At 50.5% G+C, this 26,712-nt stretch overlaps 11 protein-coding genes across 11 annotated transcripts; 8 read left to right on the top strand and 3 right to left on the bottom strand.

The window, feature by feature from the left end:
- Positions 1 to 1,194: 1,194 nt before the first annotated feature.
- Positions 1,195 to 2,882, bottom strand: PG994_008166 (uncharacterized protein; the record flags this gene model as incomplete). The annotated part of the gene is made up of 7 exons (XM_066859575.1): positions 1,195 to 1,401; positions 1,461 to 1,809; positions 1,882 to 2,128; positions 2,198 to 2,384; positions 2,439 to 2,684; positions 2,724 to 2,782; positions 2,837 to 2,882. 7 exons carry the CDS (start codon positions 2,880 to 2,882, stop codon positions 1,195 to 1,197), a joined length of 1,341 nt encoding a protein of 446 aa, XP_066715062.1.
- A 466-nt stretch (positions 2,883 to 3,348) lies between these two features.
- On the top strand, positions 3,349 to 4,981 carry PG994_008165 (UDP-glucoronosyl and UDP-glucosyl transferase family protein; the record flags this gene model as incomplete). The annotated part of the gene is made up of 4 exons (XM_066859574.1): positions 3,349 to 3,908; positions 3,986 to 4,603; positions 4,662 to 4,851; positions 4,976 to 4,981. The coding sequence occupies 4 exons, from the start codon at positions 3,349 to 3,351 to the stop codon at positions 4,979 to 4,981; spliced, it is 1,374 nt and encodes a 457-aa protein (XP_066715061.1).
- A 486-nt stretch (positions 4,982 to 5,467) lies between these two features.
- On the top strand, positions 5,468 to 6,555 carry PG994_008164 (uncharacterized protein; the record flags this gene model as incomplete). The annotated part of the gene is made up of 2 exons (XM_066859573.1): positions 5,468 to 5,605; positions 5,680 to 6,555. The coding sequence occupies 2 exons, from the start codon at positions 5,468 to 5,470 to the stop codon at positions 6,553 to 6,555; spliced, it is 1,014 nt and encodes a 337-aa protein (XP_066715060.1).
- A 186-nt stretch (positions 6,556 to 6,741) lies between these two features.
- On the bottom strand, positions 6,742 to 7,896 carry PG994_008163 (uncharacterized protein; the record flags this gene model as incomplete). Its single annotated transcript, XM_066859572.1, has 1 exon — positions 6,742 to 7,896. The coding sequence occupies one exon, from the start codon at positions 7,894 to 7,896 to the stop codon at positions 6,742 to 6,744; it is 1,155 nt and encodes a 384-aa protein (XP_066715059.1).
- Positions 7,897 to 9,929: 2,033 nt separating this feature from the next.
- PG994_008162 (polyketide synthase) lies at positions 9,930 to 12,173 on the top strand (the record flags this gene model as incomplete). The annotated part of the gene is made up of 1 exon (XM_066859571.1): positions 9,930 to 12,173. The coding sequence occupies one exon, from the start codon at positions 9,930 to 9,932 to the stop codon at positions 12,171 to 12,173; it is 2,244 nt and encodes a 747-aa protein (XP_066715058.1).
- Positions 12,174 to 12,494: 321 nt separating this feature from the next.
- Positions 12,495 to 13,643, top strand: PG994_008161 (polyketide synthase; the record flags this gene model as incomplete). The annotated part of the gene is made up of 1 exon (XM_066859570.1): positions 12,495 to 13,643. The coding sequence occupies one exon, from the start codon at positions 12,495 to 12,497 to the stop codon at positions 13,641 to 13,643; it is 1,149 nt and encodes a 382-aa protein (XP_066715057.1).
- A 218-nt stretch (positions 13,644 to 13,861) lies between these two features.
- Positions 13,862 to 16,550, top strand: PG994_008160 (uncharacterized protein; the record flags this gene model as incomplete). The annotated part of the gene is made up of 2 exons (XM_066859569.1): positions 13,862 to 16,056; positions 16,112 to 16,550. 2 exons carry the CDS (start codon positions 13,862 to 13,864, stop codon positions 16,548 to 16,550), a joined length of 2,634 nt encoding a protein of 877 aa, XP_066715056.1.
- Positions 16,551 to 16,864: 314 nt separating this feature from the next.
- On the top strand, positions 16,865 to 17,252 carry PG994_008159 (uncharacterized protein; the record flags this gene model as incomplete). The annotated part of the gene is made up of 2 exons (XM_066859568.1): positions 16,865 to 16,967; positions 17,143 to 17,252. The coding sequence occupies 2 exons, from the start codon at positions 16,865 to 16,867 to the stop codon at positions 17,250 to 17,252; spliced, it is 213 nt and encodes a 70-aa protein (XP_066715055.1).
- Positions 17,253 to 17,454: 202 nt separating this feature from the next.
- PG994_008158 (beta-galactosidase) lies at positions 17,455 to 19,351 on the top strand (the record flags this gene model as incomplete). The annotated part of the gene is made up of 3 exons (XM_066859567.1): positions 17,455 to 17,803; positions 18,161 to 18,583; positions 18,660 to 19,351. The coding sequence occupies 3 exons, from the start codon at positions 17,455 to 17,457 to the stop codon at positions 19,349 to 19,351; spliced, it is 1,464 nt and encodes a 487-aa protein (XP_066715054.1).
- An 84-nt stretch (positions 19,352 to 19,435) lies between these two features.
- PG994_008157 (beta-galactosidase b) lies at positions 19,436 to 19,846 on the top strand (the record flags this gene model as incomplete). Its single annotated transcript, XM_066859566.1, has 1 exon — positions 19,436 to 19,846. One exon carries the CDS (start codon positions 19,436 to 19,438, stop codon positions 19,844 to 19,846), a length of 411 nt encoding a protein of 136 aa, XP_066715053.1.
- A 1,003-nt stretch (positions 19,847 to 20,849) lies between these two features.
- On the bottom strand, positions 20,850 to 21,403 carry PG994_008156 (uncharacterized protein; the record flags this gene model as incomplete). Its single annotated transcript, XM_066859565.1, has 2 exons — positions 20,850 to 21,222; positions 21,399 to 21,403. The coding sequence occupies 2 exons, from the start codon at positions 21,401 to 21,403 to the stop codon at positions 20,850 to 20,852; spliced, it is 378 nt and encodes a 125-aa protein (XP_066715052.1).
- Between the last annotated feature and the right edge of the window lie 5,309 nt (positions 21,404 to 26,712).

The following is a 26,712-nucleotide window of genomic DNA, read 5'->3' as shown; positions in this document are numbered from 1 at the left end:
CGCATCTCACACATATACTTCAGCCGTTGGATGTTGTATGCTTCCAGCCGTATAAACACTGGCATGCGAAGGCACTTGATCAACTAGTCCGAGATGGCTGTAGCAATATAACGAAGCTTGAGTTCCTGGATTTGATCGAGGACGTACGTACGAAGGCCTTTAAGTATAACACCATCCTTTCTGCCTTCAAAAAGACCGGAATCTGGCCCTTCAACCCTCAGCCCGTTCTAGATGAAGTCCAACGGAGCAACCCGAAGACTCCGACCCCTCCACCCTTAATATCATCGTCGTCAGAAGCCACACCAGTAACTGTGCGCCAATTCAACAAGATTACCGATAAAATACAGGCTTCTTTAACCGATCCAGACCTCGATCTAACTCCTGACATAGCTACACGGCTAGGTCGGTTTATTAAGGGATCATTTACAGCCGCCGATGAACTCCTCCAAGTGAAGAGAGATCTTGGCCGAACCAAGCTAGCTGAACGCGTTTCTAAGTCTCGCCGGCATAATAAAGCATATCAACTACAGTCAGGGGGTGTTTTAACAGTAGCTGAAGGCCGGCAGATGGTCAAAAAGAAGATCGAGAGTGAAGAGGCTAAAGCTCGGCGTATACTACAACAGGCCGAAGAGAAGGCCTTGAAGAACCGGAAAAAGACCATTTTAGAGGCCGCAAAAGAGGCTCGGCGTTGGCGTACTATTGGTATACTTAAACCATGCGAAGTTATCGAATCCATTGGGAAAACGCGTTATTTGCGGCGTTTTTAATATACAGCATGCTATATCCTAAAAACCTGGTCATTTAACTGATCTGGTCATTCAACTGATCAGCACCAACTTTAGTTGCTGAGCCTTAGCGGATTTCAAATAAAGTGGGGGCGTGGCACGGGTAGCCTGTTACCACAGTGTGCTGTGCGTCTGATGAAGGTGGTCAGAGCGCCGAGACGCTGGAACATTGACCACCAGCAAATTTCAAGACTAACTGGATTGCTGCTGATCCAAGAAAACGAATTGATGTTCGGCGCATCTTTTATACATACGGGTAAACTGTTGGAATAAGTCGAAACTGATCTATTCTAATACGGACATAAAGGAGCCCTGGCCCTCATCGCTTATTAACTGTATTTCATCCCCTTACATGATTGGTGCCAAGGTAGTTATCTCAACGGGGTAATTCTTTAGGTTTCCGCAGCCATTAAATGGACAGAGGGGGCAGACTCAAGCAACGTGCATCTGTTCCCCCATTGTTGTCCAAAACAGCCTTCGCTTCGCCAACGCCATCCAACCCGCGAGGAGCCCCGTTGAGAGTAGTAGAGCATTTGGCCTCGGTGACGTCGAATGCTTGTGGCTTCTCCAGGCCACCAATGCCCGAATCTTCCGTGTGCTCCGATCCGGCAACCGACTGGTCGGAGCCCTTTCCACCTCGACGACCGGATCTCCCGCGTTCTGAGATTCGTCTACCGCCCAGGCGGACGAATCTGCGTCAATAGGGGCTCGGTTCTCCACATAGGTCGGTTCGTTCACCGCACCCGAACCAACCACGCCGCCGGATTCGTCCACCAACCAATCCAGATTGGTGTTGGAAAATATCTTGCCGTTCTTGACCAGTTCGATGTCGGAAAAAACCATTTCCTCGACGAGTTTCTCAAACCCGTACTTTGGCTCCCACCCCAGCACCTCCTTGGCCTTCGCAGCAGACCCGAGCAAATCTTCGTTTTCCACTGGTCGGTAAAACTTGGGGTTCACCACGACGCGAACTTTCCCGGTCCCCGACTCGGTACCGATCTCGTCTACGCCTTCACCCGACCATCTGGGGTTGAGAGCGGATTAGTTGGCAGATTCACACCAAGGGTGGAAGCGAGGCAAATGAGGTTTGACTTACTCGATCTTGGTTCCGATGACGCGGAAAGCGGCTTCGACGAACCGCCTCACGCTCGATGCTTCGCCGGTCGCTAGCACGTAGTCTCCACCGACCGGCTGTTGCAGCATGAGGTACACACCTTCCATATAGTCTCGGGCATGGCCCCAGTCTCTGGTGGCGTTCAGGTTGCCGAGTTCAAACCCGTCTGACAGCCCGCAGGCAATCAAAGCTACCTGTGAAGTGATTTTGCGGGTGACGAAAGTTGTCCCTGCACTCCCGAGATTAGCAGCGGCCAGAAGATTTCCTCGCGAAATTCCATAAGATGGCTGTCACTTACCCCGTCTTGGTGACTCATGGTTGAACAAAATGCCATTGGAGGCGTGAAAGCCGTACGCCTCCCGAAAGTTGGCAGTGATAGCGAACTGGAATTGCTTGGATACGGCATACGGCGAGACTGGGTGAAATGGTGTCGCCTCGGTTTGAGGGGCCGGTGCATCGTTTCCGAAGAGCTCCGAGGTGACCGCCTCTTCAGCCGTTAGCTTCGACTCTCTCCCGTTGCACTAGGGAAGGTAACTCACACTATAGAATCGGACTTTCTTCTCCAGTTTCAGAATTCTCAAGGCCTCCAGCAATCTCAGGGTTCCCAGAGCATTGATGTCGCAGGTTAACAGTGGAGTCTCGAACGAGACACCCACGTGAGACTGAGCAGCAAGGTGGTAGACTTCATCGACACATATACCGCCCAGGATCTGCAGAAGCGTCCCTGAGTCTGTCATGTCGCCATAGTGGAGAGTCACTCCATGGCGCACGGGGTGATTCAGAGCCTGCCGTCTCTGAGAGGACGGTCAAACAAGTCCGTGCACTTCGTAGCCCTTTTCCAGCAAAATCTCTGCGAGGTAGGAACCATCTTGGCCGGTGATTCCTGGTTATATAATCAGCTTTGATTGTGTGAATCACAACCGGAGGAAATAATGACCTGTTATGAAAGCCACCTTGGGCGTAGAAGTCTCGACAATCTCCATCATGAGATATTTGATGGAGTCTTCTTGAGAATTGAACGACGCTGCTACAGATATCGACAATGCCAAAGGCAAACGTTTTAGCTGATACTGAGTTTCTTAAGGGTAAGGCAGCCTCGGTAAGTATTCTTCTATGGAATTAATTGCTACAGAATAAAAATTGTCAATAAACAGGGCAACCTGGGGCGTACTCGGGCTTTCTATAATAGGGTGGTACAATTACCCGAATAGGCAATCTGTGCTTGGGAGGGTCCCGAGCAAGAACCATTGATTTCCAGATCAGTCAGCCATCCACAAAACAGGTTCCAGACTGCAGGTAATACCAGCAGCCAAGATTACCACTGTAGGTCCTGACACTCCCAAATACAATCATCTGTTCATTGGATAGGATGATTTTGTTCCTGAAGATTGGAAACCCCAGCGCCCCAACGCAGCCCAAAGCCCTACTCCGTGTGCGACCACAGACAAGATGCCCGAACGCCCAATCGTTCTCTTCTTCGCGATCAGCGACTTCGGCTACGTCAACGTGGTCCTCGCCACCATCTACGAGCTCCTCCGCCAGAACAGAGTAGACATCCACATCGCGTCGTTTGCGCCCCTCCAGCCGCGCCTCGACAGTCTCATCCAGAAGGTCCGGGAGGAGAACCCGTCCCAGCCCATCTCGCCCATCGAGTTCCACAACCTCGCCCAGTTCCCCGGCTTCGCCACCTGGGCCGCGGCGGGCAAAGACCGGAAGAAGGCGGATGTGCCGCACCCGCCCGGCCGCAACGGGGCGGCGCGCACCGCCCTGTTGACGCTGAAAGCCCTTGCCATCATGGAGCCCGGCCAGTATCTCTCATTGTTTGATTGGTCTGCCGACTTGACCAAGAAGCTGGACCCTTCACTGGTCGTCGTAGACCCCATCCTTCTTCCTGTGCACGACATGGCACGCACTCTGAAGCGAAAGTATGCGGTACTACATCCTTGGAATGTCGCAGACGGTGTGATACCGCAGCAGCCCTGGCTCGCCGCTTGGTGGAAATACCCAGCGTGAGCTTCCCAACCCGCTATGTACACCCGGAATCGTTCGATTCGGCTGATACCGGACTGCTTTAGATTCTCGACAGGGTTCACATACCCCGTGCCTGGAGCCAAATTGTGGACAATATCTATTGCTACTGGAACTCCAAGAAATGCCGCTCGCACCCACAGGTCGTCGCCCTCAACCAAGCAAGAGCGGCCCGCGGCATCGAAGGCGCCCTGGGCAGCTTCACGCCCTGGGCGCCGGACGTCCCGCAGATCACGCCCTCGCTGCCCGCGGCCGACCTGCCGATGCGGATCCCGCCCAACGTGCACGACTGCGGGCCCATCCTCGTCGCGGCGCCGCCCATCGAGGCGAGCGACCCGGACCTCCTGCGCTGGCTCCGGCGCGGCCCGACCGTGCTCGTCTCTCTCGGCACCCACTTCGAGGCCTATGCCGCGACGGTGCGCGAGCAGGCCCTCGGCCTGCGCGTCCTCCTCGCGGCGCGGCCGGACGTCCAGGTGCTGTGGAAGCTCAAGACCGAGGCGACGTCGGAGCGGTCGGGCCTGGAGAGCGTACAGCAGTTGCTTGGGCGGGAGATCGAGAGCGGGCGGATCCGGATCGAGAACTGGCTGAAGGCGGATCCAGTGGCTATTCTGCGAAGTGGCCATATTGTGTGCTCGGTGCATCATGGCGGGGCCAATTCGTATTTCGAGGCCACATGGTAAGCGCCCCCTTCTCGGGCGGACTTTAATCTGACTAACACACACTTCATTAAACAGGGCTGGTGTTCCACAGATCGTGCTCGCGATGTGGTATGATACATTCGACTATGCCACGCGTGTTGAGTATCTGGGGATTGGTACCTACGGAAACCGGGATATTGGCCACAGCTGTGTGGTCGACAATGACAGCTATGTGGCACCAAACCTGGTTGACGCGGAGGAATTTGGGGCAGCGCTATTGAGAACTGTCGGTAGGAAGAAAGGGGGATGCGCAGGCTATGGCGGAGAAGGCTGCGCAGTTGGGTGAGGTTTGTCGGAAGAGTGGCGGAAGGGTTGAATCTGCTAGGATTGTCACTGATCTTTGCTTCGAGGGGTGAAGAGATGACTCAAGATTATATCATTGGTATATACAAATCAATGACATGATTTCACGCAGCACAGCTTCCCAGACATGTAATTTCGTGAGCCGTTAATCATAGCCTGGTAAAACTCATATTCGGTGCTTATGACTGATTAGCCAAACCTCTTCCCGGCATCCCTTCAGAATTTAGAAGGGTCTTTGATCTGTGACTGTCACTTTCCAAATCAATAAGATATGATTTCTGTCAACCTCAAGGACTTGTCGGCCATGGGCTGAGAGCTGTATACAATTGCCATGACTAAGATACACAATTACACATTCTTGGCGGCCCACAATATCTTCCTGAAATGGCAAAAGATGCTATAACACGCAGCCGGGCTTACCTAGTTGGGTATAGGGTACGGCTTATTCCCCTTAGAGTGCCAGTACGAACCTCAAAGGGCTCGCCTCCATTTGGACCACGCAAATAGTATCCTACATACAACGAAGAAACCAGGTAAAGATGGTGCAATTCAACGGTCCCCATGGCAAGGTCACAGTGGCGTACCTGCGCCAAGGAGGGTTGAACCCCCCAGGGGAGCCGCCCAGCGAGTCCTTCGCGGGGAAAACGGTCGCCATCACGGGATGCGCCAGTGGTATTGTCAGTATCATCCATCGTCTATCAGTGTTTCATAGGTCTTCCAATAACTGACCAGCTACTCTCTCTCTTACTAGGGCTATCAAGCTGCCCTGCGTATCGCAGCGCTGAAGCCAAAGAAGCTGATCCTGGGCGCAAGAACGACCGAAAAAGGCGAGGGCGCAAAACGCGACATCCTCGCCAAAGTGCCGTCGCTTGACAGTTCGGCGATCCAAGTCGTGCCCGTCGAGTACACCTCTTTCCCGTCCGTCCGCCAGTTCGCCGAGACCGTCAAGCGGACGACGCCGGCGCTGGACTGCGTCCTGCTGAGCGCCGGCCTGGCGCTGCCGACCCGCGAGACGACGGCAGACGGCTGGCCCACGACGTTCCAGGTCAACGTGCTCGCCCCCGCGCTCCTGGCCGTGGCTCTCCTGCCGCTCCTCCGGGCGACGCCCGGGAGCGTGCTGGAGTTCGTCAACTCCATCAGCTACTGCAACGTCGCCAGCGCGGACGTGGCGCCGCTGCTGGCGGATCCCGCCCGGGGCGCCCTGGCGTACTTCAGCGGCCGGGAGCGCTGGACGGCCCAGCGGGCGTACTACGAGGCCAAGCTGCTGCTGATGTTTGTCCTGGACGGCTTGGTGGAGGACAACGGCCCCGCGGCGGCGGGCCCGACTATCCTGGCTTGCTGTCCCGGGCAGTGCAAGACCAACCTGTACAGAGAGTTCCCCGCGGCGGTGAGATGGTTCATGGCTGCCTTTAATGCGGTTATTGCGCGGACCGCCGAGCAGGGAAGCAGGACGCTTGTAACCGGACTGTTGCGGGGACAGGAGGCGCACGGGAGGATGTGGGTAAATGATCACTATGATGACTGGTCGCCTGGTATAAGCGAAGATGAATGGAAAGCCTTACAAGGGCGTGTTTGGAGTGAGGTGAAGGCAGTTTTGAGACAATACAAAGGTGATCTGAATACATAGTTTAGGGGCAGAATTGAGGTATGTTCAGTGTGAGTATGACCAATGTTTAATACGTTCAAATTGTAAATTGTTATCCAAATCATGTTGGTTTCCCACAATGGATGAATTTAGTATTCCTTACATTGAATGCAGTATACGATATATACTCTATTATGGCATCCGCACTACTCCATATGACCGGTTTTGTCAAGCGCTGTGCGACAGGGTCTTCAATTGCTGATCTATCCTCTCCCAGACGTCGCGTCTCAAGCGACACTCCAGCCACCAGCCACCAGACTCTTCACTTCTTCCCATTATGGCCGTGGCATTCCTCGAGGACCACCGGGATTCCATGCTCGTGCAATTGATGAACACAGGGCGCCCTCTGCCAGGTTTATGCTCTAGCTGCTGCTGCTCGCCGTCGGTGACGACGGCAGGCGAGAAGTCCATCTGGAAGAGCTTCCCGCGATGGCAGTTGGTGAAGGAGCAAAACAGCATGCTCGAGTCCCCGTATAGCGGCATATGCCCCGTCCTCGCCTGGCTCTCGCGGAGAGCCGCGTCTTGGGCCTGGACTTGCTCCACCGTGCGGTGCAGCTGGATAGTGCTCCGGACCCGTTCGGCGAGAAGGCCGAGGGGCCAGCTGGGACTGGCATACCTCCCCGCCCATTCGAAACACGGGGCGGAATACGCCGCGTTCGCCAACAGCGAGATATTGGGGCTTGGGAGGAGACCCAGATCTGCCAGAACGTCCCGTGCATCGAAATTGTTGGTCAGACAAACGGTGCGGCTGGGAGGGAGACGGAGGGCCCTGACTATAAGCCTGGTCCACCATGCGCAAAGAACGTCACTATCCGAAAGGAACACCTTGGACGAGTCCCCGTCATTTCGGGCCGCTGCCAGATCCTCTCTCGCAGATGAGGCTAGTTTGCTGATAAACATGCCAGGAACGAATACGAATCGCATTGTGGCTTCGGGGTACCAGAGGCGTTCCATAATATTCCGGACCACGAACTTGAAAAACCCCCAGCCTTTTAGTAGTCGATCTGTGAACATGTACCTTGGAGGCGACTTTCCTTTCTGGAGATTTTCCAATGGGTCTTCGTCCTTGTACCCCATGTATGGCGCAATGGCATCGTCGTCGCCCCGAAGCGTTGCTGTCCACGCCCTGTAGAAGGCCATGAGACCCATGGCGTCCGTGAGCGTATGCAGCAAAGTCACGGTAACTATGGTGGCGTCCTGGAAGCTCACTACGTGGAAGGCGAGCTGTGGGATATCATTGTAGAGCCAGTCTTCGAAGGCCTCCGGGGTTGTTGGGGCGCGCATATAAGTGCGGAAGGAATTGGCTGCTGGCTCGTGTACCATTGGGATGTCTGTATTCGCTTTGGGTATATTACATAATATCGGATGGTCGCAGATAGACATGTCATGCTTGTCTGTAGTAAAGAGGAAGAGGGGGCGATCTTCCGTGAACTCTGCAGGCAGGTGATATTCCAATTCACCGCTCTCCTATCCGAGGGTGTCAGTACAGTGCTCATCATACGTCTAACCCAATGGGTGGTATACCATACCGTTCGTCTTAACCTCGCACCAAGCTGTCGCCAACCCTCTCTTCGAAGCAATCTATCAGCAGCTCCGCGTAGCATCTTTGTATCCAGCACATCTTGAAACACCAGGGTGAAGTCAAGGCTCTGCGCTCGGGGACGTCCGACATGGCCTTGGCGGGTGCCGCCAACCTGATCCTGAGCCCCGACCACATGATCTCGATGAGCAACCTGCACATGCTGAACCGAGACGGCCGGTCCTACTCGTTCGACAGCCGGGGCGCGGGCTACGGCCGCGGCGAGGGCATCGCCACCCTCGTCATCAAAAGACTGGACGACGCCCTCCAAGCCCGGGATCCGATTCGCGCCATCCTCCGAGACGCGGCCGTTAACCAGGACGGCCACACGGCCGGGATCACGCTTCCCAGCGGTGCGGCTCAGGAGGCTTTGGCGCGTAGCGTGTGGGGCGGGCTCAGGCTGGATCCGCGGGGCGTGGGCTACGTGGAAGCACACGGTACCGGTACGCTGGCCGGCGATAGCGCGGAGCTCGAAAGCATATCTCGCGTATTTTGCCGCGAGCGTGATCCAGCACGGCCGCTCGTGGTCGGATCAATAAAATCCAACATCGGTCACCTGGAGAGTGCCAGTGGCCTAGCCGCCATGATCAAGGCGATCTTGATGCTGGAGCACGGCGCTATCCCGCCCAATGTTAACTTTGAGCACGCCCGGCCCAGTCTGGACCTCGCGGAGAAGAACATCGCAGTTCCGCGCACTCTGCAGCCGCTGCGATCTCGCGAGGGTGTTCTGCGAGTAGCCGTCGACAGCTTTGGGTACGGAGGTACGAACGCGCATGCCGTCTTGGAGCGGCCGTCGTTACCGGACACAGCTGACGAAGTTATCGCGGAGAGTGTCCCGCGGCTGTTTACTCTAACCGCCGCCAGTCAATCCTCGCTGCGTAGCCTACTGGCCGACACGGCGGAGTGGGTTTCGCAGCACGAGGATCCTACTTCACTTGGAGATCTCGCTTACACACTCTCAGATCGTCGGTCTATCATGCCCTGGCGCTTCAGCACAGTCGCCTCGACCCCGCCACAGCTCCTCGAAGCTCTGAGAAAGGCATCGCAGACCACGGACGCCCTGACTCGAATTTCACCAGAGGTCAACGTCAGTTTCGTCTTCAGCGGGCAAGGCGCTCAATGGGCTGGCATGGGCTGCGAGCTGCTTGCGGATCCCGTATTCTATGCCTCTATACGTCAATGCTGTGAAATTCTTGTCATGATGGGGTCGCCCTGGGACCTAGTCGAAGAACTCCTCCGAGGGCCGGAAAAATCTCGGTTGAAGGAAGCCGAGCTGGCACAGCCCATCACAACGGCGATCCAAATTGCCCTTGTAGACTTGGTGCGCTCTTGGGGAATCGTCCCCGACTCAGTGGTCGGGCACTCCAGCGGTGAGATCGCCGCCGCATACGCTGCTGGCCATCTCTCCCATCACCAAGCCATCAAGGCAGCATACTTTCGTGGGTTTTCCTCGACAATAGCGAAAGGCAAGGGCTTTGGTAACGGAGCTATGCTCGCTGTCGGAGTCAGCGAGGATGAAATAACCCCGTATTTGAAAAAGCTCGAGCAAGGAATTGCCGTGGTTGCTTGTCAAAATAGCCCTAGCAGTGTTACCATTTCTGGAGATAACGCCGCCATATCCGAACTCTCGGATATCTTGACAAAACATGAAATCTTCAACAGAAGGCTGCTTGTCGACACCGCGTACCATTCCCATCATATGCAGGCTGCGGCGGAGGAGTACCGAGCCAGTCTTGGAGTTGTTGCGCAGAGCGGCCTGCCAGAGACTACCATCAAGATGTTCTCTTCGGTAACGGGTGGTCTGAAGTCCGAGCAGTTTGACGGCGACTACTGGGTCTCGAATCTCGTCAACAAGGTCAGATTTTGTGATGCGCTCCAAGCTCTGTGCCGGGCAAACCACACGTCTTCGAGGAGCGCGCTGCCACACCGCGTCTTTATAGAGATAGGACCGCATTCCGCGCTAGCAGGTCCCGCAAGGCAATGCATTGCTGACCTGGGAGAGCCCCTTCCATACAGCTATACTTCCGTGCTGACCCGTGGCACTGGGGCCATCGAAAGCGCGCTAGCCATGGTTGGAAGCCTTTTCTCCCGCGGCTATCCATTAAACATGTCTGCGGTGTCGTCTTCGGACCCGACGAGGGCAAAGGCCGTCGTGCTGCACAATTTACCTTCGTATCCATGGGATCGGAGCAAGAGGCATTGGCACGAGTCCCGCCTGCGGAAACACCCGTACCACGATCTCCTCGGCGTCCGGATGACGGACAATACACCGCTGCGGCCGGTATGGAGGCACATGATCGGGGTCGAGGACCTCCCGTGGCTTCGGGACCACGTCGTGGATGGCCTGATTATCTTCCCCGGCGCCGGCTATCTCTGTATGGCCATGGAGGCGGCGTCGCAGCTAGCCTCGGACCGCTACCCGGCCCGCAAGATCCGGCGCTTGCGGTTGCAGAATGTGGCTTTCCTCAAAGGGCTGGTTATTCCCGACAGCCGTGCCAGAGTGGAAGCCCAGCTGGCGTTCAGCCCCGAAGGGACCGATCGTGGCACTTTCATGCACCACGCTTTCTCGGTCACTACTTTCACAGGCGAGGAGCATTGGAACGAGAACTGCCGGGGATCCATTGTCGTCGAGTTTGCATCCGATTCTCCAGAAGGCAACTTCGAGAATTTGGTCACGTACGGAGAAACCGCAGGCCAGCTCGATCGATCGTTCAGTCGATACATGTCGGGGGTCGAGCTTTACTACGAGCTCAATCGGCTTGGCAATACTTACGGCCCAACCTTCTCGGGCATTGAGGAACTGGAGCTCGGCCAGGATGTTGCCGTCTCTGTCGTCGCCATTCCAGATGTGCGCTCCGTCATGCCCGCGAACTATCTTCGACCTCACATTATCCACCCTTCCACACTAGACATTTTGTTACACAACAGTTTGCCTCTGGTACACCAGAAGATGGGAGCAGGCTCGGTAATGCCTGTCCGGATAGACAACATGCTCGTCTCCCTAGACGTCGACAATGCGCCTGGAACTATGCTCTCGGCAGTAACCACTCTGACTTCGAGTCGATTCCGAGCGGCAGAAGCAGACATCATGGTGTTTCCCGGCAGGCGCTCCCAGACGGCAGCCCCGGTCATTTCGGTCTCGGGAATGGAGCTACGCAGCCTGGCGGCGGAACCATCGGGGGCCGCGGGGTCCCCAGTTGGACGCAACATGTGCTATCAAGTTCAATGGGTTCCCGACGAGCGATTCCTCTCAGCAGGCACACTTCAAGCTCCTGATGCATCAGCTTCGAGCTCTTCACTCAGCCGCTGTTACGATCTGTTGTCTGAGTACCTCCGGCACAAGGCGCTTAAACAGTCGGGCCTTTCCGTGATGGAAGTCGGCGGTGGGTCAGGAGAAACCACTTCGGCGTTTCTTGGAGCTTTGAAACAGCACGATAGCGATCCGGCAGTATATGACCTTACTTGTGGGACCATCTCCGATGGTCTGCCTAGCGAACTAGGGGTATGGTCCGACTTGATCAATAAGCGAGCACTCGATCTTGAGACGGACCTAGCCAAGCAAGGCTTTCAGCAAAATTTTTATGATATCGTCTACGCATGCAATACTATTCTCTCTACATCGGATTTAGCATCGAGTCTATCCAGGGTGCACCAGCTCTTGAAGCCGGATGGAGTGCTGCTAATTATCGGGGATACGAAAGAGCTTTGTGGTGGTGCGTGGTCAACCATGCTACCTCAGGCTTCTTTCAAGATGCAGCTCGTTAAAGACGCCGGAGATCTCAGTTTCATGGTTGCAAGAGCTCTGTGGGATGTTCCTAATCCTTTCGTCAACGCCAGATTCATCCTAGAACCTACCCTACCAAGCTTCCTGCGGAACATTGTTGCCAAGATATCCTGCAGGCTCCGCATGGAATACGCAAATATTAGCACTGTTTTAGAGACCTCCTGGGACGACCAGCCGCCCGAAGATGAGGCCATCAATATCGTAATCGACGACGGCTCCGCGCCGCTTCTTTTTTGATGTTGGGCCCCAGAGGTTTCAACAAGTCGTGGAGCTTTTGCAAAGGCGTTCTCGAATCCTTTGGGTCAGCATGCAAAGCGACGAGAAGGCAAGGGCAAGCCCCAAGAAGCATCTCATCACCGGATTGGCGCGAACTGCACATGCAGAGAATATTGAACTGGAAATGGTGACTGTCGATGTGCAACAGACATTGACGGAAGAGATCTGGCCAGAACTTTGTGATTTCCTGTCTGGAATCATCGGGTCTTTGTCTGAAGGGAAGTTGCTGCACGAGAGCGAGAGTACGTGTACACCGGCACCAGTGTCTTAGTCCTGAGAGTTATGCCCAGCAACACATTGAATCGCCAGATATGCCGGAGCCAGGAGACAGTGACGGAGTTTGAAAGCTTCATCCATTCGCGAGTTCCACTCAAGCTCGATGAACAAAAGGAGAGTGCGGCCCAAGCCATCTTCGTTGAGGACGGGAGCGACCGCGAGACGCTGCCGGACGGATTCGTCGAGATACAACCCAAGGCATTTGGTGTGGTTTCGAACGCGAAGGGCGAGACGCCGGTCAACGAGTACGCCGGTATTATCGTCGCCACAGGCCTGGGTGTGTCTACCCTGAAAGTCGGCGACCGAGTGGTTGGCTGGACAGAGGCGTTTTATGCCAACCGTCCCAGAGTACCCGCATTGCAGGTCCAACTTCTTCCAGACCAAACACCTTTCACTGTTGCCGCGGCATTGCCGGTTTCTTTTATGACGGCATGCCATGCGCTAATCAGCATCGCCGATATCCAGCCCGGGCAGCTTATCTTGGTCGACGGCGCCGCGAGCGAAGTTGGCCAGGCGGCCGCGGCTGTAGCGAGGCATCTAGGAGCTTCCGTCATTGCGGCAGTGGGTAGTTCAGACGAGGCCAAGTTCCTAGAAGATTCGTTCCAAATGGTGTCGACTCACATAGTCGCCCGTAATAGTCCGTTCGTCAAAGAGCAGCTGCGGAAGGTTATTAGTGGCAGTGGGGTCGATGTTGTTCTTGGCTGTGTCAGATCACCTGTGCCGGATGGGATCATGAAGATGCTGAAGCCATTTGGGACATTGGTGCAGATCCGAAGCCGGGGAAATAACCAACCTCCCAATGGAACCGTATCGACCTTTGATCTCGGGTCTCTCTTGAAGTCAAACCCACAAAAGGCTTCGTGGCTATTGAAACAAGTCGTTCAATGTATTAACCAGGGGTTGCCATTGTCGCCACTCAAGATGGTTACTTTACCGATGGATGGATTCGAGGAAGCACTAAAGCAGTCTCGGCATGATAGCATGTCCAAATATGTCGTTCAAGTCGAGGACGACTCAATCGTGAAGAGCGCAAGACCGGCGCACACGCTCCCAAGACTTGAACCCAACGCGACGTATGTCATTGCCGGTGGGCTAGGAGACTGGGACGAAGGATGCTACGGCTTATGGCGAAGGCTGGAGCGCGATACTTCGTGACACTGTCCAGGAGCGGAGCCCGGCCGACCGAACATAAGACCGTCGAAGAAGAGCTGCGGAGCTTTGGGCCCGGGTCACAGCTGCACTGTGTGAAGTGCGACGTTTCCCAAGAGTTAAGTGTCGAGGCCGCACTGTCTGAGATTAAGGCCACGGGATTTCCTCCAGTCAAGGGGGTCATACAAGCAACCGTCGTGCTCCAAGACTCAACGCTCGACACCATGACTGCGGAAGTCTTCAACAGCGTCCTTCAAGCGAAGGCGCATGGTACGCTGAATCTTCAAAAGGTCTTTACATCGGCAGAGGATTTGGCGTTCTTCATTTGTCTCTCTTCAGCAGTCAACATCATTGGCACAGCCGGACAAGCGAACTACAACGCCAGCAACTCACTCCAAGATTCGCTTGCCCAATTCAATCAGGGTTCTGGTTGTTTCTACATGACACTGAATATCGGTGTGATTGAAGATGCCACGGTTAACAACGAGGCTATCATACAGTCTTTACGGCGCCAGGGCTTAACGACGATATACCATGACGAACTGGAGGCCTTCTTCGAGTATGCACTCAGCGCAGAGGCCCGCCAGGCTGGATGTCACCAGGCCGTCTTAGGCTTCACCCCAGAAAGCGTAACAGAGACGACTGCTGTGAATGGTGCTGCACACACGCTCATGTTCACCCACGTCCGTCCAACAACCAAAACACAGGCCACGGATACCAATAACAAGAGCAAGACGTTCGAAGAAGTCCTCGGCCTGACGGACGACCAAGACGAGATTGAGGCATTCGTGGCTCAGGCCATTGGGGCGAAACTTGCAGATCTCATCTCGGCCGACCCCACCGACGTGAATCTCGATGAGTCGGTCACGGACCTTGGCCTGGATTCCTTGATTGCCATCGAGCTCAGAAACTGGATCACGCGGGAGTTCAGCGCCCCGATCCAGTCCTCCGAGGTCCTTGACAGCCCCAACCTGTGGAGCCTGGCCAAGAAGGTGACTTCGCGCTCCAGCCTGGTTCCCGGTGACGAGAACACCGATGACGACAGCACGAGCGGGGCGTTTCCGGCATCGACTCTGCCAACGACACGGTCGTCTTCCCAGGAGCCGCAAAAGAGGCAGCCACCACTTCCCACCCCCGATGTTGCCGAGGTTTTGCGCATGCTTGCTGATTCGCGGAGAGCAATATGCTCACCAGGGGAATTAGAAGCAACGGAACGGGCGGTCGCCGAGTTTAACCAGACGGGATTGGAATTGCTGGATTCTCTCAGGGGCGATTCGTCGAGCGCAGAGTCACGGTCCGACTTTTACGACAGACACATCCACCTGCAGCGGCGTGAGCCTCTGCAAGACCACGCCCTCTTCTACATCGGTCATCTCACCGACGGTGCTCCTAGGCATACCCAAGCCGAGCGTGCCGCCGTCATCACATTGGCTGCGCTCGACTTCAAGAAGCGGCTGGAGAGTGGGCTGCTCCAACAGAACTCGCTCAACGGCGTGCCATTGTGCGGCGAGACGTTGCAGTGGCTGTTCCACACCACGCAGGTACCAGGCCTAGAGATCGACCAGGCGCGCAAATACCCCTCCAGCAACAACATCGTGGTACTGCGCCGAGGCCACATGTACGAGATTGCCGTGCACGAGCAAGACGGCTATGCGTCACTCACCCGCCTCTTCGCCGATCTCATCCAATCCTCGGAGAAGCAGGCCGCCGCCCCCGCCGTCTCGGTCTTGACGTCCAAGCGGCGGGATGAATGGGCGGGCCTGCGCTCGCAGCTCCTGGGGGTCGGCGACGCCGCCAGCAACAACAACAACAACGCAGCCACACTCGCAGCCATCGAGTCGAGCGCGTTCGTCTTGTGCCTGGACGACGGCGCGCCCGAGACGGCGTCGGCGCGCTGCACGTCGATCCTCGTCGACGGCGGCCGCCTCGCGAACCGCTGGCTGGACAAGCTGCTGCAGTTCACCGTCGCCACCAACGGCGTGTCAGCGCTGCTGGCGGAGAACTCGAAGCTCGACGGGCTCAGCACGCGGCAGCTGTGCGAGCACGTCACGGACGAGATATTGGGCACACCCCCCAGCGGTGGCGCTGGCCTGCAGGACAACGCAGCGGTGGCAACGGCCGACACGCTGCCGGGGTTGTCAGTGGTGCGTCAACTTACGTGGGACCTGTCCCCCGCCATGGTGCGCGCCGTCGCCGAGCAGACGGCGAGCAACTTGGCCCACTACAAGGCCATCAGGGCCAGCCGCCATCACTATGCAGCACTGAATCGATCGTTTCTGGGCCGGAATGGACTGCGGTCCAAGGGCACCGTCTTGATCGCCATCCTCGTGGCGACGCGTATGTTCTACGGGTACTTCGAACCGGCCTGGGAAACGATTACCGTTTCCAAGTTTGCCAAAGGCCAGATCGACTGGCTCCAGTGCCTGACGCCGGACATTGCGGCTTGGATTGAGGCGGCCCTACTCTTCTGGCAGAAGGGGAAAGGGGGACGTGGCGGATATGGCGCGCAAGCTCAAGGAGGCCGCCGTCGGGCACGCCCAGTCGGTGCGGCGGGTGGCCGACGGGCACGGTTATATTGAGCCTCTGTACGCTCTCATGGGCGCGGCGCTGGGCGAGGGGAAGGCCCTCCCCGCTTTATTCGAATCGGCGGCGTGGAAATACAGCGACAGGCATCTTTCACCCAAGAAGTGCAAGGTGGACTGCCTAGGGTCTGGAGGCTACTTGAGAATGCAAGAGGGTGGGTTTTTGATGCCGAATCCGGACTCTGTTTTCGTTCACTACGAGGTTCACCACAGTGATCCGTTAATTTTGGTTCAAGGACAGGAGGAGGATGCGGTACGGTTTGAAGGTTGTTTGGAGAACGCCATTGGGTTGGTGCGGGACATTATTGAGCGAGGGATCTCCAGGGCATAGGTAGATTGAAGGGGGGAAAAGACGCTATAGGTCAGTACCTTTTTATTTCTAGAATATGCCCAGAGCGTTTTATACAGGAACTAGTCTTTGTATCTTTCGCTTAATTAAAGGCAAATGTAGGAAGACTTCCCCCAAGTTCTCCGCTTCAAGGGGTGAGCAGGGGCACGAACCTAAGCAACGAGGATGGTAAGTTGGGGTTTCTGGATAAAGTTGACCGGCTGCCCGGCGTTCAGTGATTTGGAAAGAGAAATATGTTTGGTTAAACTGTTTTCCACCGAACGGGCAATATTTTTACCTCCGATAGTTCACCCATAATGGTGTCGCTCAGGGGTTTATCGGCCCTACTGGGCGTGGCCATCTCACTTGTTTCCGTTCTAGGACAAGACACCACCACTGATTGGCCGGTGCATAATAACGGTCTGAATAAAGTTGTCGAATGATGTGTGAGCGAAGCGCAAACCTAACCTTACCTTATCTCAACTACCACGATGCTATCTACTTGTGTGCATCATTGGGCTAATACGGCACAGGGACCATCATAGCTTCATGATCAACGGCGAAAGACTCTTTGTCTTTTCTGGAGAGGTATAAGTGTCTTCTCTCCCCTTCCTCGGGTCTGTGCTGACCTGGGCAGTTCCATTACTGGCGATACCCTGTGTAAAGTACCCCTCCCATCACATCATGGTGGACTTGGCTGACTGACTATTTTAGGCCAGAGATATGGCGAGACCTGCTCGAGAAAATCAGAGCCGCCGGGTAGGTAGAGAGCTCTAGAACCACAACTGCTGCCCAAAGGCTGACCTTTCAGCTTCAATGCCTTCTCCATCTACAACCATTGGGGTTACCACAACCCCAACCCGGGCGTCCTGACTTCGAGACCGGGGCCCACAACTTCACCTCCATCATGACCATGGCCAAGGAGCTGGGCATGTACATGATCATCCGTCCCGGCCCGTACGTGAACGCTGAAGCCAATACCGGCGGGTTCCCCTTGTGGGTGACGACCGGCGCGTACGGTGAGCTGAGGGACAACGACCCCCGCTACACCGAGGCCTGGAAGCCATATATGAGCGCGATATCCCGCATCATCGCGCCGCATCTCATCACAAACGGCGGCAACGTTGTGCTTTTCCAGATCGAGAACGAACTTGGGAATCAGTGGACCGATATCTCCAACAAGACGGACAATGTGGAGAAGAGGATCATTGGCGATAAGTACTACGAGACCAAGATCCTCACCCAGTTCACACGAAGTAAGCAATCCAGTATGGGAAGGAACGGGCTGGGTACCGGTTAACAATGAGTAGTCGCTAAGGATTTGGCCCTCACAAACCGGATCGGAAACGTAAATGACTTACTAAACTTTTTCCTACGCCAAAGAAGGGGACACCACTGATGATATTCTAGAGCACCGAATACACAGACAATCCATCAATCGCCACTTCAGAGCTCCGAAACCCCGACACAGGTGCAGCATTCTATGTGGTAATGCATGCAGACTCGACCTTGTCGAATCCTGAGACATTCAAGCTCCAAGTCAGCACATCAAGAGGCCCCAGTAGGTTCTAGAGCACCATGATCTATTTAACTACACTACTATCATCTTCTAGTTACTGTGACTCAACACGGCGGCGAGATTGCCCTCAACGGCCATCAGGCCAAGATCCTCGTAACCGACTTCAGGTTCGGGTCCAAGACGCTTCTGTACTCCACTGCCGAGGTTCTTACGTATTCAATCATCGACGGAAAGGAGGCCCTGGCCCTTTGGGTCCCGACAGGCGAGTCGGCGGAGTTCAGCATGGAAGGTGTGAGTTCCGCCAGGCTCGTATTATGCGGGGGATGCGCCAACGTCAAGTTCTTCGGCGGCGAAAAAGAAGCTAACGCAACAACGGTGTCATTCACGCAAAATGCTGGCATGAGCATTGTGGAGCTGAGCGACGGGTCCAGGATCGTGTTGCTGGATCGGTCGGCGGCTTACCGATTCTGGTCTCCGGCGTTGAACAGTGACCCCTTGGCTACCGGCAATGAAACGAGTAAGTTGAAGAACGCATCTCCCGGCTGAAACAATCTTACTGACTTTGAAAGTCCTTGTACATGGTCCGTATCTAGTGCGATCTGCCCTGATCGAAGGAAGCACGCTGAAGCTCAGGGGTGACACCACCAACGCGACGAGCCTCAGCGTCTTCGCACCGAAATATGTCTGCTCCTTGACGTGGAACGGCAAGAAGGTTGCCATTACCTCGACCAGCAACGGCGTCTTGACCGCGGCAGTGGGAGGCGAGGCGCCGCCCAATTTTACGCTGCCCGCCCTCGACGGGTGGAAGGTGGCCGACAGCCTCCCCGAGATCCAGGCCAACTACTCCGCCACGAGCGCGGCGTGGGTGTCCGCCACCCACGCCAACACCTCGAACCAGACCGTGCCGGCTCTTAACAATCCGGTGTTCTACGTAGACGATTACGGCATCCACGTCGGCACCCACATCTACCGGGCCACTTTCCCGACCACATCGGAGCCGCCGACGGGCGTGTTCCTCAACATCACGGGCGGCACCGCGTTCGGCTACTCCGCGTGGCTCAACTCGCAATTCATCGGGTCATGGCTGGGCCGATCCTACCTCGACAGAGCGGGCTCGACCTTCTCCTTCGCCAACGCAACGTTGGTAGAAGAAGAAGAAGAAAGGGGGCAAGGAGAACGTGTTGGTTGTCGTCATGGACAACTCGGGCCACGACCAACGGGCCGAGGCGCTAAACCCGCGTGGCATCACCAACGCCACGCTTTTAGGCCCCGCGACGTCTTCTGAATCTGGTTACTCGTTCAGCGAGTGGAAGATCGCCGGCACCCCGCGCCCCTGAACGAGGGCGACCTCTGGACCGAGCGCACGGGCATGCACCTTCCCGGGTACGACAACTCGGCATGGCCCAGGACGAGGGAATCCACCGGATCTACCCTGTCGGTCCCCGCGGGCCTCGACGTGTCCATCTCCTTCCGACTCACGGCGAGCGAAGACGACGCTTCCTCGAACCGGCTGCGCGCGCTGCTCTTCGTCAACGGGTACCAGTACGGTCGCTTTACCCCGTACATCGGGCGCCAGATCGACTTCCCCGTGCCGCCGGGGATCCTGGACTATCATGGCGACAACACCATCGCCGTCACGGTGTGGAGCCAGAGTAGCCATGGGGCGGAAATGACGGTCGGGTGGAACGTCGACTACGTGCACGAGACGAGCTACGATATGCGGTTTGACGCCGGGTATCTCCGGCCCCAGTGGGCGGAGGAGAGGCTGGAGTATGCTTAAGTCAGGTCTGTTCTTCTTGATGCATATACAATAGTGTTCGTCGTACTGGGTCTTGTTCAGGAGAAGCCGTGTACCGGAGGCCATTGACGCAGCTGTCGAGACATCCGCATTGCTCATAAGTATGTACCAAGTGATTGAATTGGCACATTTACAATTCATCGGTGAAAATGCTGGCGAGTAACGTCATAATGACAATTGTGGGAAACGTGGTGCAGTGTTACGAGTGGTGGCAGTAGTGGCAGTGGTTAAAGGACCGGGCTTACCTTCATCTAGCTCATACTGGGGAAACACCAAAAGCATTCGCCGCATGCAGTTTGTGTACTAGAGCAGAGCCCGTCTGTTGCAGTCTCGGGGAAGTAAGGAAATGATGCTGAAGGGCCTCGGGGAGATACTGTTTTGGGGATCGCCACTTCGAGCTGCCTTTTGAATTATTCGTCTCATGAAAAACTTGCGAGCCACTCTGATGAGTAGGGTTGCCGTGGTGGTTAGCACCAAGCCTTCAGCGCCTACAGTCTCGGGCCATAGCAATCATTTAAATGCTGCACTCATAGCATACCGCTACTCGTCACGGCTTAGGCGAAGGTGCTAGTCATATTTTTCGTATATATAGCGTTTTAGTCAATAGCTAAACCAACTTTAGTCGATTGAGTTGTGCTTTATACCACAATGTATTTAGCACGAATGTTCCCTTGGTGACAAGTGATCGGCGGTCATGCTGCCAAAGATCATTTACGCACCGTGGCTGTCTTCAGCTTCGTCGGATCTTAAAGGAGTGTCAGCGAGCGGGGGCTGACAGCGAGAGGGGGTTGTACATTATGAAATCACCCAATCTGTCGTTGAACAGTGCCTCGCCTTCCTCACCACCACTGAGGCTGAAGTATTCCAAATTCGGAAACCGGCGCGCAAAGCGTTCTGCCATTGACGCAATTTGTTCATCCGATTTCTCAGGCCACAGTCGTGGTTGGTGGTCGGCCAACTCCAGATCCAGGTCCCATATGCTGTCCTATATTATACCATCACCCTCTTCCCAGTCAATCGTAATGAAGGACAAGGCTAACTCCTTCAAATTCGGGCAGTGACGACCAAGCGACTTGATCGATTGAAGTGTAAGCGGCTCGTCAAACTCATCGACTCCGTATAACTTGAACTCCTTGATGTTCGATAGACTGCGCGCGATCTTCTCCATCATGGAGTCATCCAGGCCCTCGACATGCGGGTAGTTGATCTCGTCGCCCACTACGATGCTCTTAAGTTCTGGGCAGTTTTCGGCGATAATTAGCAGGTCCGCTCCTTTGAAGCCGAAGCTGATCTCGCAGATGCTGTCAAATTTAACGACCAGGTCTTTAAGTCGCGGGTAGTTGACAAAAGCCTCAATGCTAGTGCACGAAGAGGGTAGTGTTGCGTGTAGTGTGGTCAAATCCGGGACGTGGCTGCTCAGTAGGCTGAGTCCAGTCGTTGAGATACCTGTATAAAGATGATTCAGAGCCGGGAACGTTATATCGTCTCCTTGGATAAAGTCATCCTGGATGAGGAGAGATGTAACGTACGTCACCCCATAATTGACCCCCTCAAAAAATTAATGGTATAAATCGACCACTAACTTTAAATAGTAACCATTCCTTTAATTTTAGATTATGATATAATCGCTTTTAATAGTAGATATAATAGTTCTTTTAAAATCTTATTCTTTAATTTTAATTTAATCTAGTTTCTCTTTTATACGTTATATGCTTTTAATCGATATAAATTTTAAGTTCGAACTAATTTATACCCTTCGCTTTTTTCGTAGCTTTACGAGCTCTAACTTCTCTTTTAAGGATTATAATTATAATTTCGTATTAATTAATAAATAATCCTTTTTTAATATTTTTTTAAATCTTTTTAAATAACCGGCGTTATATAATAAAGTTATTTTAATTTAATTAATAAAAGTGTCGAATTTAACGCTTTAAGTTAATACACTTTTTTAATATTAACTATAATATACTATTAATTAAAAGAGTTTAAATAAGTGTGAGAGCCTTATCTTAACTAGTTAAGGCCTGTGTTATCTCTTCCGATCGTTTTCGGTTGCTGTTTTTATTAGAACAGCAGGAACTAAGGTTTTCTATATTACTCTAAAAGGGGTGCCACGTGCCTGCGCGCACAAACCCCTTTTCAGTTTCATCAAGGCATACGATGCCCCTCGCAGCTCGTATTAAAGATAGACATGAATAACATAATATAGCAATATAACCCCGATTGAACCCGGAACCCACTTGTACGTATGTACGAAAGCCCATTCAATAGTTTTTAAGTAAAAGAGGGCTGGTGAGTGGCTTAGCAACATATAAGCCAGTTAACGGTACTACGGTCACCTTATATAACGGCGACCCTAAAAACTAACAATAATATTACATAATAATAATACGAATAATTTAATTAAAAATTAATATAAAATCTTAAAAATACTATTTCAGTCTCGAAACACTTCTATAACACTCTTAATCTCAAATTTAGAGTTAGATTTAATTATAACGGCTTCCGGCGCCGACGATAAAGGAGTAACAGCCTGGGGTTCCGGTATAACGCCATTTATTTCCCTCTTAACTACTATAGCATCTCGTATACGCGTAAACTTCTAGTTAGGGTTAAGTATTACTCTTTTCCTCTTTTTACCTCTTTCTTTTTCTAAATTACTTTTTAAAATTAATTTCTCGTGCTCCAATTGGCCGATCTAGCCGTTTAAAATATTCAGACTCTTTTAGAGCTTCCGGAATAAAACCCGGCGCGTCGCGCTATTAAAAATAGCATTATTATTATTAAACGTATCCGCTAACTCTTTAATTTAGCGGCTGGTCGTAAATATTAATAACGCTATAAAAAAGAATTATTTATCAAAAACATCAAAGGGAGGCTTAAATAGTCCTGCTTTTACCTGGTTTTCTATCCTCCGGTTCCGGCTATTAAAGGGCTTATTAATATCGCGAGGAAATATACTAGTTACGGCCTAGCCGCCAATTATTATATATAGCCGAAAAATAAACCTTTTAGCTAGCTCGTAACACCGGAAGAAGTCCCTTTTACTCATATTTATATTATTAAACCCTATATAATATAAGGTTATTTTCCGGTAGTAAGTATCCTTCAACACATTAAAAAGACCAAGATCTAAGGGTTATAATAAGTGCGACGAATATGCCGGAAAGAAAAGAAGCTATATCTTATATTTTAAATACGTTATAATAAAGTCCTCGCTTATATAGTTAACGTAACCATCCAGGATAATAAGCCGCTATTAATCCTTGTTTTTAAGCTTTATATAAAGGATAAAAACCTTATTTAACTATACTAAGGCTAGCTCCTTATTAATCCAGCCTTTAAGGAATACCGTAAAAACCTAATCCTTTATAGTATTCGTTAACGAGTCCTCTTCCTCTAAAAACTATTACTACTAGACCTATTAACCTTTAAATATAATAAAAAGAGGCAAAGCTCGGCTTAAAGCGTTATTATATTCGACCGCAGAAGCTTATTTTTAATTAAGAGAGTCTATAACTAGTATTTTCTTTATTTTAATAAGTCTAATAATTATTATATTCGTTCTATAGCCGAGCTAGTTACCAATCTCGTCGATATTAAACCGAAACTTTAAAAGGATCGATTTTAAAATAGGATTATTAAACCGCTCGAAAAACTCGATAATTTTTTTTACGGAAGTTACATTAAGCCTTAAAAAATCTATCCTTTTAAAAAAAGTAGCACTAATAAATAGATAACGAGTAATAAATCTTTTAACCTAGTGCTTACCGAGGATTATATTAATCCCGTTAATTTAAAAAATCCGTTAAGCGAACATTTAAAAAATAACGTACGCCGGTAAACAGCTTAAATTATACTATATAAAGTACTAAGTCACGATCTAAAACTTTTCCGCTATTATTAAAGCTTAGAAGGACTTATTCCGTTATTTTATAATTTTACGGCCGTAAATCCGAGCCCTCAGAATTATTCCAGGGATATTATGCTTCTCGGCGGCTTATTTTATTAACGAGCCATTTATAATATCTTAAATCGCGCGTTACAGTACTAACTCGTCAAGTTTACGGCCTATCGAAAAGAGGAAAAGAAAAGGAAAACGATAGTATTATTTAATTAACTATAAATCAAAAGCTAACTGGTTTATATACTAATTTATATGTGGTACTATCAAGGGCTATCTAAATTTAGGGGTCGCCGTTACATGGGGGGACCGTAGCACCGTCAGCTGGCTTACGGGCTAAAGACCACTACCACGCTAACCACCCTTAATATTCTAAGCCGATAAAACCTTTTTACGAGCTCTAGTATAGTATATAAGAAAGTTTTATTTACCGATAAAAGTTAAATCTATTAATAAAGATAAGAAATCGATCTCTTTTTAATAATAATCTTTTATAAAGGTAAAAACCTTAATATTAAAGGGTTAAAAAACGTGTAATAAATAAAGGGGTAAAAATAATAAATAAATATTATTTTAAAGAGATATAAAATCGTTAGTTATATATATTAAATAAGCTTTTATACGTACGTATAAGTGGGGGTTTAAGGGGTGCTATATTACTATATTTTATTATTTATATCTATCTTTAGTGCGAGCTACGAGGGGCATCGTATGCCCCTCTTTATAAAACAGAAAAGGGGTTTATACGCGTAGGTACGTGGCACCCCCTTTAGAGTAGTATAGAAAACCTTAGTTCCTGCTATTTTAATAATATAACTATTATTATTAAATGAGCTCTCGTATGTACGGTGGTTCCGGTTTTAATCGAGGTTTAATCGTTCTTATTTTATTATTTATATTTATTTTTAATACGAGCTACGAGGGGTATCGTATGCCCCTTTTAATAAAATAAGAAAGGGGTTCGTGCGCGTAAGTACGTAACACCCTTTTTAAAGTAATATAGAAAACCTTAATTCCTGCTATTCTAATACTAGCAGTTTTTGTTTTAATAATAGACTTAAGCAGCTCCTTTTTTTAAAACGAGTCTTCTTTTCGTAAAGGTTTCGTACGGATAGGTTACGCTAATCCGGTATTCGGTGCTTGCTTGAGCCGTATAAGTGATATTATACCTTCTTAATATTAATTTAGTTAAGTAATAAGTTTTTTTATAATAATAATAATAAAAAAAGTTATTATATATTTATATATATTATTTCTCGTTATAAATTAAAAGGAATAGTTTAAGAGTAATAATAGTAATAAAAGTAGTAATAATAATAAATACGCCGTTATATATCGAGATACGTTATACCTTGTTAAAAAAGAAAATATCTCTTTTTTCCTTTTTTTTTTTTACTCGCCGTATAAGTTTAGTCTTTTAATATACGCTTTTATGTATACGGTTAACTTATTAATTAATACTAATTATTTAAGGGCTTTATTTAAAAATTTCTTAGTAAAGGCGTTTATAGGGTTATTTCGGCCGTCGACCTAGTAGATCTCCGAGATTTCCCTTTTTTTATACGATTTTCGAAACGATATAATATCGATTATTAGTTTTTTTTTATTCGTCGTTCCTAGTTTAATTAAATATTTATTAAGTAAATATCTTTATTAATAAGCCGGTAATAAAACGCGACGTTTATTAAGTAAGTAATACTTTATTATGCGTTTTTTAAATCGAGATAGTTATACTCCTTTTCGTTGTTTTTTAGCTCCTCTCTTTTCTTTTCTTAGTTTCGGACGAAATCCCCGTATTCTTTTTAAGTAAAGAGATCTTATTTAACATTATTATACGCTTAAAAGTATTAGATTATTATACGGGTTCGCTCTTTAGCTAGGTGGTTTATTAACTAATAGCTTTACTTATAATAGATTTAATAGGTTCCTCGTTCGAACTGCCGGTTCCCGTACGATAGCTTTAGCTAGAAGGTACTAACGGGTCACTGGCTGCCTTCCTGTTCTAGTGGTCGGCTATTATACGGTAATTTGTTACCGTAAACTAGTCGGTTTTCTCTCGTACGGTTATTTATAAACCGTTTATTAATTAAGTACGTATCCTTAGCCGGGTCTCGATATAGTTCCTCCATTAGGTATCGTTCTAAGATCTTTTAATCCGCTACTATATTTAACGATACGCGAAAGTCCGAGAATAACGCTTTATATATTAACTTTTAATAAATAAAGGCTAGTAAAAATTCCGGAACTCTTCGATAAGCTCTTATAACGGAGGTATAAAGAGCGATTTCTCTTTCGAATCCCTTTCCGAGGGCTCGTTATACGAGCTAAAGCTTATTTAGCAAGATTTCTAAAACCTTAATAAGTTACTTTTCGGCGTTTTTACTTTTTATTTATACGAAAGAGGTTATTATCTAATTTATAAAATATTATTCGTAATTTATTATTATATTAAAGTACGAGTTTATTAAATAATATATCTCGTTTTATCTCTTTTTAAATCCGATATAATTAAAATAGAATATTTTTATATAACCGGAAAAAATATTTAAAAAGACTATATAATATTAATCTTTTAATATATTTAGCCGTCGATATATTTTAATAAATATCTATACTTTATTATAAAAGATATTATATAGCTTACCGGTATAATTCTTTTTTTTCCTTTATACCTTCGAGAAAATAACGACTTTATTCTAATCGATTTTACCGTTATAAATAACTCGGCTTAAAAGGATATCGTATTTCGTAATATACGCTAGACTAGATAATTGTACGGTCTAGTCCGGCGGTACCGGAGTTAAAAAAAAAAAGGGACGATATTTTATAACGTTTAAATACTTAAAAATCTAGGGTTAAACGTTAAGCCTAAAGTGTCCCGTAATATCGCGAACGATTACTTCGTATAGAGACCGGGTGTCTCTCGTTTAGGCGGCGGTTATTC

This window comes from Apiospora phragmitis (genome assembly GCF_038363925.1).
Source record: "Apiospora phragmitis strain CBS 135458 chromosome Unknown utg000007l:2111988.0-4706623.0:1.0-2598199.0, whole genome shotgun sequence".
Classification (NCBI taxonomy): domain Eukaryota; kingdom Fungi; phylum Ascomycota; class Sordariomycetes; order Amphisphaeriales; family Apiosporaceae; genus Apiospora; species Apiospora phragmitis.
The sequence above is the reverse complement of the archived record's forward strand: the minus strand, read 5'-3'. Positions and strand labels throughout refer to the sequence as shown.